General features: G+C 46.2%; 1 protein-coding gene across 1 annotated transcript in view; it reads left to right on the top strand.

Moving 5' to 3' along the window:
• The first annotated feature begins 434 nt into the window (after positions 1-434).
• TMEM260 (transmembrane protein 260) overlaps positions 435-13336 on the top strand; it is a 126918-nt gene continuing 114016 nt past the window's right edge. The window contains exons 1-2 of the mRNA XM_082275619.1: positions 435-557; positions 6325-6557. Of these exons, the coding sequence (XP_082131745.1) occupies positions 6407-6557 (151 nt within the window). The 5' untranslated portion in view covers positions 435-557; positions 6325-6406. The remainder of the gene's footprint in view (positions 558-6324; positions 6558-13336) is intronic.

The following is a 13336-nucleotide window of genomic DNA, read 5'->3' as shown; positions in this document are numbered from 1 at the left end:
CTATTTGGTCCAGTTCTGGTGCAAATTCAGGGAAAACTTCACCCCTGAATTGTACCTGAACCAGTGAACAGAAACGCACCAGACTCCAGACTGCAAACCGCAGCCAGACAAGCGTGAACCAAGCCTCAGTGCTGTTTGGACTAAGGTGGACTAAAGGGACCACCTGGCGTGGAAAGAGACTGTCACTGTGACTCAGGAGGGGGGACGTGTCGTGTCAATGGTAGTGAATAAAGAAACCTTCTACTTCTAGACCTTGTAGGGTTAACCTCCTCTAGGAGCTGGGAGGTTGGACAGTAATTAGACTGCTAGCTTGCTGAGTTTCCATGGCAGTGGGTGAAAGAGAGGCTTGGTTCACAGGAACAGGCATTTCCAGGCAGCTGTGAAGCCAGGCCTCTCCTCCTCTATTCTCTGCCATCTCAATGAGCTGATGTCATAGCTTGTTCTGTTTCCATAGCGGTGAATGAAAGAGAGGCTTGGCTCACAGGAACAGGCAACCCTGAAGCCAAGCCTTTTCTCCTCTCTGTCTTTTCAATGAGTTCATGTAGAAGCGTGGACTGGTGAGTATAAAACTTTGGACCATGCTGCGGGGTGGGGGAACATAAAGAATAATTCTAGGATCGCACGGTTATCCTTCAAAGATGCAGTCCACCTTCTGCCAAAATGTATTAAAGGTGCTTGCATTGAAGCCTGCAGAGCATTGCAGCTGTGATCAGTTTAGTGTAGCTGCAATGCACAGACTCCTGCGTTGTTTACATCCCGGCCTTAGGTGAGGGTTGGACCTGGGGTTGCCACCTCATTGCTTTAAACCCAAACACATATTAAAGTGGAGTTCCACCCTAAAATTATACTTACCTCCATCTTCTCGCTCCGGGTCACCTGAAAAACAAATGGATAATCGCAATTTTTTTTTTTTTTTTACTTACCTCGTTTAGAAGAAAATATACTTACCTTACCATCTGCTTCCTCCTTCCTCGGCCGCGGCCCGCGCCGTCACTTCCGCTTTGCAATGATTCCTGGGAGCTGAACGTCATCGCTCCCAGGAATCAATGCACCTGCACCGGCCCCGACGTCAGTTCCGGTGCAGGCACCGTCATACCTTGCAAAACAGCTTCTGGGCATGCCCAAAAGCTGTGCAGGGATGACGCTGCGGCACTGGAAGTGACGGCGGGGCCGGTGCAGTGCATCGTGGGACCGAAGAAGACGGAAGAGGACACAGAAGAGGATCGCGCTGGCTTCAAGCTGCCCACACCTGAGATGGCAGCGCTGGAGAATACATTTTCAAGGTAAGTATTTCTTCTTGCAGGTAAGTGCAACCCGGGACAGATCAGAGGCTATCCATTGTGGAATGCACTAGCCCTGACTGTCCCAGGGGTATTTTTATTAAAAAAAACATTTACTGGGTGGAACTCCGCTTTAATTACACATGTTCTGAGGCTAATTTAATGCAGATAGGGCACTAAGTGAGTTTAATGACCCCCTTATCAGCCACAGAACCTGTATAATTAATATGTGTTCCGTTATAAAGGGATGAGGCGGCAACCCTATTTAGACCTCCTGTTATAGGGCTGGAGGGAATAAGCACTGGACTACAAGTGTGTTGACATCACTGCATGTGTGCCGGTGTTCTATCAGAAAAAACGCTACCTATCAGATTCTGCAACCAACCGGAAGTGCCATACGAACTAGATCAATTTACTGCGCATGCGCCATGCGTTCTAACATGCGCCGCTATGCATTCCAATAGCTTTCCTAATGTGACAGAACACGAAGCAGCTGCAGACATCTTCTTACACCCACGCAAGTCTGGAATTTTACATTTATTTTAGCAGTAAACTCACCTTTTGAACCTTTTGGCTTTTGAATGCACTGTTTTTCTGGACTAATATGAGTTGATCACCAGTGCATTTTATGCTTTGTCTATGTTTTATAATATATTTATTTATTTTTGTGTCACATATTACCAGTTCACATCAACATCTTCACATTTTAGATTTTTTCAAGGCTTTAGCACCATTCCATCAAAGAAAATGGCCTCTGCCCCCACCTATAACTGGCCTTCATAGCAAAGAACACATGGAAGGGCAACGCACATGAAACAAACAAAGATAAAATTCCCAGTTCAATTTGCCAACCAGTCTGCTTACCAAACAAATTGGCCTGTCTAACAGTTTGCGTCAATACAGGGGTTTAGTTAGCACACATTTGCAAACGCATGTGAAAGCTGCAGGGCCACGTCAAGGCTCCCTGTTACCTGCAGTCCTAACTCTAATGAATTTTAAAGAGTCTCCACAGTGGGAGCACATGCAAGCTAATGGATAGATAGGGGGCAGGTGAGCCTGGAGGTGGCCCATCCCTCCTGAAAGGTAATTGGGGGCATAATGGAAGCCCAGCTGATAGTATTACAGCAAAGGCACCCAGTATGTCCACTCACCAGTACACATATACAACAAAGAAAATGGCCTCTGCCCCCACCTATAACTGGCCTTCATAGCAAAGAACACATGGAAGGGCAACGCACATGAAACAACACTATCCATTAGCTTGCATGTGCTCCCACTGTGGAGACTCTTTAAAATTCATTAGAGTTAGGACTGCAGGTAACAGGGAGCCTTGACGTGGCCCTGCAGCTTTCACATGCGTTTGCAAATGTGTGCTAACTAAACCCCTGTATTGACGCAAACTGTTAGACAGGCCAATTTGTTTGGTAAGCAGACTGGTTGGCAAATTGAACTGGGAATTTTATCTTTGTTTGTACCATTCCATCTCCTATTAATATATAATTATGTATGTGGCGACACTACAGTTGTTGGCAGCTACATAGTTACATAGTTACATAGTAGTTGAGGTTGAATAAAGACAATTGTCCATCCAGTTCAACCTGTGTAGGTGTGTCAGGCCGTAATCATCTCTCTACCCCTGAATGTTCTGATCCTTGAGATGTACGTCCAAGTGTCTTTTGAAAGTAGCCATACTTCCCGCAGAAACCACCTCTTGTGGTAGAGAATTCCACAATCTTGTAGCCCTAACAGTAAAGAACCCCCTGCGTTGCTTGAATCCCTCTATTATTTATAAGATAATATTTTGATACACATTTATTTCACTATCTTCTTTCGTTTTTTGACACATTTTTTTACAGTGTAGTGCATGAGTTTCTTCACTTTTCACTGTTAGGTGGCACTGAAGGGCACCGAGAGGTGGCACTGATAGGCAGCACTGATAAGTGACTCTGATGAAGCACTGATTGGTAGTACTGATTGGCACTGATAGGATGATAGGTGGCACTGATCAGCAGTACTGATGGGCACTGGTAGGTGGCACTGGTGGGCACTGGTTAGCAGCAGTGGCTGTCACTTTGTGGGACCGATGTCCCATTTACACAAGCCAGTAACCGCCTTATTTTTTTCTTCTTCCAAATACTCAGTGATCACAGAGCACAAATGGGAGGACGTCCATTTACGCCCTTCCGGCTATCTAAACCCGTGCTGTAGCTATAGCGCGGGCATCAAGTGGTTAGGGGGGTGTGGCAGGGTGCGTGCCCTATGTTTACATACTTTTGCTAATAGGTGTCCCTCGTTCCCAACTCAAAAAGCTGGGAATTCTGTGGCCAGTTTGGATTGGCTGTCTGCAGTGACAGCTTCCTGTCAGGACTTATGTCCGAACATGCTTGAGCTCATCCCTAGTGCTAGTGCATTCTGTGAGTCCCTTTGCTACCATGGAAGATGGGACTTGTAGTCTTCGCATTTCCTGATCCCTATGAATAGATGACAAGGCTGGGCAGGCAGAGTCATGCACAGCCCAGCTAATTTTTTAAAACACATTGTTGCAGGGAGAAGCAACTTCAATTCCAGGTAAGTGGGGGGGGGGGGGGGGGTAGGTGAAGATGGGAGTTGGGGAATGCAACTTGTGTTTCATGTCACACACTAACAATAGGTAGGGATGGACTCAGGCTTGTTTAAATCCTAGTCCCAACCAACCTGAGCAATCCCGCCAGGAAGTTATAACTGCACACTGCCAATAATAGGCAGTGAGGCATTTCCCAGCCCACAGCTGCACATACACATGCCCTGACTGGGCTGCTCATTAGAGATGGGCTCTGGGGTGTTCGGGATCCTAGTCCCAACCCACCTGCACAATCCCACCAGGAAGCCGACACTGCACACTGCTAATTACAGGCAGTGAGACATTTCCCAGTCTGTGCAGCTGCGGACCAGGAAATGTCTCACTGCCTGTGATTGGCGGTGTGCAGTGTTAGCTTCCTGGCAGGATCGGGCAGGTGGCTTGGGACTAGGATCCCGAACACGCCTGAGCCCTCTCTACTGCTCGTGATTGGTGGTGTGCAGTGACAGCTTCCTGGTGGGATTGCTCAGGTGGGTTGGGACTGGTATCCGAAAATGCCTGAGCCCATCCCTAACAATGGGTGTAACAACAAGTATGGTCTCAAAGAGGGAGGAGCTCAGTTGGGTTTGCACTAGTCCGAACTTGCCTGAGCTATCCTGTCAGGAAGCTGTCAAAGTGGACAGCCAATCATGGGCGGCAAAGGCATTATCTGCCCCGCAACCGCACATATGTAAAGGGCATGTATACATGTGACTGCGGGGTGGGGAATGCCTCTGCCACCTATGAATGGCTGTTTGCTTTGGCAGCTTCTCAGCAGGATAGCCCAGGCAGGTTCAGACTTTTGTCCGAACATATCTAAGCTCATCCTTGGTTCCAAATGTAAACAATGCCATTAAACCCTAAGTTTACCCTAAATACAAACATAAAAATCAGCACAAGGGGCATAACTTACATTTAGTATAATGTGTCCCTTGTGCTGATTCTTCTTGGTTTAGGAGAAAGTTTCCTTACCCCTCACCCCTGCCACCATAATTTTCTGGTGCTATCAGGAGCTCTCATCAAAAGAGCTTAACTATTCCTGCCTTTTCTGACCACTGTGCCATTCATAGAAGCCACACCACAGCTTCTTCCGGTCACCATTCACATCAGAACACATGTGAACACGCTGAACTTGCAGGACGCATACAGGTGCCAATTACTGTTAATGGAACCCTCAACACCTCCCAAAAACAGTGTATTTGCAGTCACCAAACCCCATGGTAACACCGTACCAATGCATTTTTGGTGCAGTGCAATTTGCAAAAGTTGCGCTTGCACGTTCCAGTGCGTTTTGCAGCCCATGGACTGTCAAAACCAGAATGCGAGGGGCCACATAGCTGGTTCATAACCTGAATATTTCTATGAATGACACTGGATCTCTAAATCAACTTAGGATTTACCATAACTATGTAATATGAGGACCTATCTGAAATATATATAATCACTTTGTAACCAGCCAGACAGGTCCTTGTATTACAAATTTATTAGTAGATCTAAAGGAGATTTTACAACCAGATTGCAACGTGTGTGGTAAGCTTAAAGCTGACTTTTAAGCTATGCAGAACCAGGGAAGTAACTTACCTATAATAAAGTGGGTCCTATAACCAACTGGCTACTGCAAAGTGTAAAAATCCTTCCACTGGGTTCTCCCCACAGCGCAGATGTTGCAGCACTGTGACAGGTAGCACCAGCCGAACCATTCGCCAGTCCCTTTTACCTGCTTCTTCTATTCATAGAACTCATAGTATTTTTTCCCAGAATGCAAAGCATTCTGTGAATAGAGCTTGGGAGGATGAATGACTGGATCTGCCTCCTCCAATCACAGAAGTGTTTGCATTCAACATATATTGTTCAATCTATAAGCCAATATACCCTAAGTCCACCCAAAACTTGCTTCCTTTGGAGGTTGAGCGGTCTTGGAACATCTGACCAACTGTAAGTTGTTCACTGCTGTCTCTTTGTCCATTCAGGAGATTTATGCTCCCCTCTTTCTCCAGGCAAGTGGTTTCACTCAGAACACGAAGTGAGGGAAAATCTTCTCACTGGGAGCCCTAACAACAATTAAAACTTTAAAACTTGACAAGGATTGTAACCCTTGCCCACTCTGTCCAAAGTTATACTGCATTAAAATTTTCACTTTGTTTGCAACTAGTTCTACACTTGAAATGGTTGGAGTTATGGGCTATCCTAGGCACTGCTCACAGTGCTGATCTTTAGCTATAACAGACACGATAAAAGTAATTTTTATTTTGAATTATCATTGACTGTTAAAAATGTGCCCTTTTTCCTATGACCCCCCTACCTGAACCACCATGTATGCCAATATCCCTATGGCTGAAGAAGAGCCAATGAGTGTTCTTAGTAAAATCCTTCTTTTAAATGTGTAAGCTGCTTGTGAATACTCCTCTGATCTGATGTAGCTGAAATGTTTTGTTTTCTCATTCACAGTGACATGAGGGTAACCTGTTTTGCTTGTTCTTGCTGGGAGACAGAACACAAATCTATGTAGGGCTCTGTAACCAAGAAGGAAATGGCGGCACAGAAAAGTGTAAAGAAAGTCACCAAAGATCCCAGAGTACAAGATGGTCATCGCCATATCACATGGACGCTGGCTGTGTTCACGTGTGTGCTTGGAGTGTACATTAAAACCTTGCACCCGTCTGTGCCTGGTGGAGATTCAGGTACGGTGAATGCTTAGTATAAGTATGGGTCTGTGTCTGGGATTGTATGTTTGCCAAAAACTTGTGAATATGGGCAGCCTCCTCCCCACACTGCAGTGCCTGGGTAACCTATCAGCAGCCCCTGGCATTGTCACATGGGAAGTGGGCCTATGGCTATGCAAATACTATGTAGCGCACCCCTTAACCTCCCTGGCGGTATGATTCTTTCGGATTTTAGGTGCTGAAAGCGGTACAATTATTTTGCATGTAATTCTTAAGAATTAGCAGCCCAAACCAACTATTTACATATGATTTTTTTTTACTGTGCGTTCTTCTTTATAACATCTCGGGTATGATAAAGTTTGAAACAAAAAATCATAAATTTATAATATAATAAAAAAAACTATAAATAAGTTAAAGTATGTATGTATGTATGTATGTATGTGTGTGTGTGTGTGTGTGTGTATATATATATATATATATATATATATATATATATATATATATATATACATAAAAATTACAGTAAAACTGCAGGAAAGGGCACTGGGGGGCAAACTAATGTGAATTTATTTTATTTTGCATGGTATCAGTGTGTTTTGTGTGTTTTACATTTGAATTTGCCGCCGGTCCCACCCCCCTGCGAACGGCACATCGCAGGAGACGGAAGCCGGGGCTCACAGAACATCGGGAGGAAGATCCGCCGCCACACACCGCCGGGATACATCGCTGGATCCCGGTGACCCCTCTACCAGGATCCAGCGATCTTCCTAGCGGTACCCCGAGTGTGGCTCAGAGTTACCGCTTTTGGCACTGAAATTTAACCCCGAGCCACACTCGGGAATACCGCTAGGAAGGTTAAAGAGCTGCATGTAAACTGGAATCTCCCACCCAGCACAGCCAGGCACAGCCAATCTTCACAGGCACACTTGAGTGAGAGAACAGCCTGCCGTGACTTTGTTTTTTTTTTTTGTTTTATTGAGGGTAATACCTTGGATAGGGATGGGAGGTTATGGGATGCCCATATGACTTCAACAACAAACTTCAGGGACAACTCTTCCTATATACAGCTCTACATACAACTCCACTTCATCCTCCAGTACTCATTCGCTTGCAGAACCCAGCTGGATCACTGTGAAGATCTGACAGTTACTCAGATCAGGCAGATTAAATGGAAAAACCCATTACAGGCAGGAACCAGAGGCCCCTTGGTTGTGTAATAGTATTTCAGTGTCCAGCTTGCATCACTCCTGTGGCTACTAATCCCAGCACCAACTTATCATGCACTGCCAACCCACCTGGCTGCAGCTGCCCCTTTCACTAGCCCTCCAGGCTAACTGACTTTTAGGAGATTACCCAGACGTGCTGACCTGCCTGAGGTCACTGCCCCCCCCCCCCCAGTCAAGGGGGCACCCTAAGGGCCACAGACCACCTCCTCAGTGCTTCATCTTTATCTTCCACCCGACTGCCCCTCCATTGCATGACTTATGCCTATTTATGAGGTGGCCTGGCCTCTGCCAGCCCTTTTACTGGGGATTGGCTGAGGTCCTCCTAAATATTCATAGCAGCCCCTCCTCACTCCCAGCTCTAGAAGTTTCTACCAACTTCCAGACCAGGGGAAGTGCCAGAGAGAGCTGCCTGATGAGTCCTCCAGCCCCTAAATCACTAAACCCTGACATAGATTACACAGCACAGGCTTAGCCCAGAGCTAACTATACTTTGCTTACTTAACAGCAAACCTATATACATCTAGCACACATACTGGAGGGTGCTACAACTAGTTTTGAGGAAGTCGGTATTTGCATATCTAGTTCAGGAGGGCTTCTGATGGCTTTGGGGAGACTGCTCATCCTAATTGCTATTTTATAAAGCTGTAGGTTTAGTAGTGGTATCGTGAAAATTCACGTAAAAAAAAATGCTAACTTTTTTTTTTTATTCCCACCTATTGCTTTTTTTCAGAAGTTGTTAGCCTTGACTAACTGTTAATCATGTACATCTATATCAGGTGTATTCTCCTATTTTGATATTAGCTGAAACTGCCATGATAGACCTAGTTTAGATATATGCACACAATTCAGAAAAAAAAAAAAGTAAATCTCTGCAATGCATGCATATTTCTACATGTCTACTACCCCTTTACAGATTCTGTAAGTACCAAAAAATACATGTTGCTGTGCCAGAAATCCAGCAAGCTCTTAAAGCGGATCTCCAACCTGTCCACTATAATTTTTTTTTATTTTTTGCCGTTGGTTGTACACTTGTAGGATATTGATCCATCCAGCGGATCCAGTGGTGTCCTGCAGAATCTTCTCTGATTTCTGCCCCCCGCTCGGTCCACAATCTTCCTAAGTAACATCAGTGAGAGGCCCGCTGGCTCTTACAGGTTCAGTCGCTGGACCTCACAATGGTGCAGTGCTAGGTCCGCCCCCCCTCCTTTTTACTTAATGAAGTACAATGCCTCCTGGGATATGTGACGTACATATGCCAGGAGACACACCATAATGCAATCATTCGTCTATGCGAATAACATACATTGGGGGGTGGGCCACAAGCTTTCTCCCCCAAAAAAAAGAACACAAGAAAAAACAAAAAAAGTGCACTCTGCATGAGCAGGAGGGGAGGATGGGTGGGGAGGAAGCAAGTTGTGTTTGGGGCTGAAGTTCTGCTTTAACTTCCTTTTGTGAGCTTTTATTGCTACCTTTGCTGCCATGAAATTTAAACAGTGTTGTCAGCTCTAAACAATTCTCCTATGTGGGACTACAATACAGCTCCCTCTCTTTGTCTCCATAACATAAGGGGAAGGTGTTCTGTAGTACAACAAACCACCAGGCCCCATTTAGCAGTGTATTGTTTTTCAGTTAACTATAACCAGATTTAAAGCGATTGTAAAGTCTCGTTTTTTTTTTATTTCTTTTTTTATATAATAAGCATTTTATACTTACCTACTCTGTGGAATTGGTTTTGCACAGAGCAGCCCAGATTCACCTCTTCTCTGTCCCTCTTTGGCATTTCTGGCCCCTCCCTTCTGTTGAGTGCCCCCACAGCAAGCAGCTTGTTATGGGGCACCCAAATCTAATCACAGCTTCCTGTGTCCATTCAGACATGGAGCCGCGACCTGCCCTGCCCCCACTCTCTCCTGATTGGCTGAATTATTTTTATTGGCAACAGCAGGAGCCAATCGCACCATGCTGCTATCTCAGCCAATGAAGAGGGGAATCTCAGGCAGCATAGACACTCCTGCAACTTCGCTGGATAAAGATGGGCTCAGGTAAGTATTAGGGGGGTTGAAGGGGGCTGCTGCACACAGAAGGTTTTTTTATCCTAATGCATATAATGCATTAAGATAAAAAAAAAAACCTTCTGCCTTTACAATCTCTTTAAGGTTTTTATTTTGTACATTGCGAGCCTTTTTCTGTGGGGCCATATACCCTATATTACCAAAAGTATTGGGACACTTGTCTTTACACGCACATGAACTTTAATGGCATCCCAGTCTTAGTCCGTAGGGTTCATTGTTGAGTTGGCCCACCCTTTGCAGCTATAACCGCTTCAACTCTTCTGGGAAGGCTGTCCACAAGGTTTAGGAGTGTGTCTATGGGAATGTTTGATCATTCTTCCAGAAGAGCATTTGTGAGGTCAGGCACTGATGTTGGAGAAAAGTTCTGGCTCGCAGTCTGCGCTCTGATTCATCCCAAAGGTGTTCTATCGGGTTGAGGTCAGGTTCAAATCATTTGGTGGAGGGGGTGACTATGGTGTGGTGGGTTTTTCAGGGATTGGACTTGGCTCCTCAGTTTCAGTGAAGGGAACTCCTAAGGCATCCGCATACCAAGACATTTTGCACAATTTTATGCTCCTAACTCCAGTTTGGGGATGGCTCCTTTCTGTTTCAATATGACTGCGCACCACTGCACAAACCAAGGTCCATAAAGACATTGATGAGCACGTTTGGGGTGGAGAAAACTAGGTTGAGTTAGGTTATCGTTATGATAAGAGGTAAGAGTTAGGGGTTAGAGTTTTAGCAGTAGTGGTTATTATAAATTACGTATTGAAACAAACCAAGGGGTGATTTTATAAATCACGTGACCGCGCCTAGGAAATTAGTGTTAATTAATATAAATTATACTAGTGATAAACCATAAAATTGTTGGTGGGCTGCTAGTCCTAAAACAACACGTGTTTAATAAATATTGAAAAAAGGAGGGGGACAGCGCTCACAAATAAATTATTCAAAATCTACACAGATAAATATTCTTGATAGAGTAATCAAATAAAAGTGACAGTGCACAGTGCAAGTGTCGCAATAATAAAAGTGACAGTGCATGAACTCTATAATAAAAAATTGGTGACAAACACTTATGTGCAAAAACGCAGATGCAATATTAGCAGCAAAATACAATATAGTAACTTAAGGTGCTTCCATATTCGAAAGGGGACCACTTCCCCTTGTTCACAACTTGTGCTTATGTTGAAAACCGTCCTTATGTGCAAAATTGCAAATGCAGTATCAAATAACGAAAATTAGTCCAGTGACTTATAAAGTGCTGAGTGCTGTGCAAAAAGGTGCCTTCTCATGGCGAGGTAGCAAGAGGAAAAAGAAAATCCACCACCAGATGTCCAACACACTTACCAGATGACCCCTTTTTTACGTTTTTCATTACTATTACGTATTGGTTATAATTGTGGCCCCACCAAAACCTCATGTTGTATAGGTGTCAATGCCAAATACATACTGAGAGCAACATTTTGTTTTTTAAGTAGTAAATTCACTTTAACTACTTGCCCACCGGAAGATTTACCCCTCTTTATCACCAGGACATTTTTTCAGATACGGCACTGCGTTACTTTAACTGGCAATTGCGCGATCGTGTGACACTGTACCCAAATACATTTTTGTTTCTTTTTTTCCAACAAATAGAGCTTTCTTTTGGTGGTATTTGATCACCTCTGCATTTTTATTACCAACAATTTTGAAAACAAAAAGCTACATTTTTTACTTTCTGCTATAAAACATATCCAATAAAAACATTAAAAAAATGTATTTTCTTCATAAATTTAGACCAATATGGTCTAAATTACACTTTTTGGGAACCAGTGACACTAATTCAGTGATCAGTGCTAAAGAATTTACACTGTCACTGTACTAATGACACTGGCTGGGAAGGGGTTTAACATCAGGGGCGATCAAGGGGTTAACTGTGTACCTAACTAGGTGCCTAACTAGGTGCTTTTACTAGGGATAGGTATGCCCCCCATTAATCAGATAAGCAGCGAAGCGGTCCATGGTTACTCTGGAGGAGCTGCAGAGATCCACAGCTCAGGTGGGAGAATCTGTCCACAGGACAACTATTAGTCATGCACAGTGGCGTAGCGTGGGGGGTGCAGGGGGGGGGGGTGGCCACAACGGGCGCAACATCTGGGGGGGGGCGCATCCGCTCCGCAGTGTCATGTCGGATGTCACTGAGTCACTCACTCTGTCATAGGCTGGCCGCCCGCTGAGTCTGCTCTCGACTCTGCCCCTGGCTCACTCGCACTGCTTCGGCTCGGCCGCTCGGCTCCCGAATCCGATCCAGCCGGCGTCGCCCAATGTGGAGTGATGGTGGGGGGAGACATGCCAGGCGTGCGGTGCGGAGATGGACTGTCTGGGGGAGGGACTAACCTGTACAGCGGCCGCCCAGCGCAGCGCGGGAGACGGGGAGAGAAGAACCACACCAGGCCAGCAGCAGAAGAAGCCGGTCCGGCGAGGAGGAGGACGACAGGACAGGAGTCAGCAATTTCAGCAAAGAAGGCAGGTGAGAGGCCAGAGAGCCTGGTGACAGTGGTGCTGCAGCAGGAGGAAAATCTAGCCTGGGGTCGGTCGGGACAGGTGAAAAAAAGGTAGGAGTAGTGTGCTGGCTGTACTAGTCACTGTCTGACTGAGTGAGAAGACTATGTAAAGGGGATCTATTTTAAGGGGAACCTGGCCTGCCGTAAGGGGGAAGATCTAAATGGGGGACGACGGGACCTCACCTCACCCTGGCCTGCTGTAAGGGTGGGATCTATATGGGGGACCCCAGACCTAACCTCACCCTGGCCTGCTGTAAAGGGGGGATCTATATGGGGGACCCCAGACCTAACCTCACCCTGGCCTGCTGTAAGGGGGGGATCTATATGTAGGACCTCACCCTGGCCTTCTGTAAGGGGGGGATCTATATGGGGGACCTGATCCCCCCCATATAGTTCCCCCCTTACAGTAGGCCAGGGTGAGGTGAGGTCCCCCATATAGATCCCCCCTTACAACAGGCCAGGGTGAGGTTAGGTCTGGGGTCCCCCATATAGATCCCCCCCCTTACAGCAGGCCAGGGTCTGGACCTCACCTTACCCTGGCCTACTGTAAGGGGGGGGATCTATATGGGGGACGGGACCTCACCTCACCCTGGCCTGCTGTAAGGGGGATCTATATGGGGGACCTGGGATCTATGTGGGGGACCTCACCCTGGCCTGCTGTAAGGGGAGATCTATATGGGGGCCAGGGTGAGGTTAGGTCTGGGGTCTCCCATATAGATCCCCCCCTTACAGCAGGCCAGGGTCCAGACCTCACCTCCCCCTGGCCTGCTGTAAGGGGGGGATCTATATGGGGGACGGGACCTCACCTCACCCTGGCCTACTGTAAGGGAGATCTATATGGGGGACCTGGGATCTATATGGGGGACCTCACCCTGGCCTGCTGTAAGGGGGGATCTATAGGGGGGACCAGGTCCCCCCTATAGATCCCCCCTTACAGCAGGCCAGGGTGAGGTGAGGTCCCCCATATAGATCTCCCC

This window comes from Pelophylax lessonae (genome assembly GCF_965119305.1).
Source record: "Pelophylax lessonae genome assembly, chromosome: 13".
Classification (NCBI taxonomy): domain Eukaryota; kingdom Metazoa; phylum Chordata; class Amphibia; order Anura; family Ranidae; genus Pelophylax; species Pelophylax lessonae.
The sequence above is the reverse complement of the archived record's forward strand: the minus strand, read 5'-3'. Positions and strand labels throughout refer to the sequence as shown.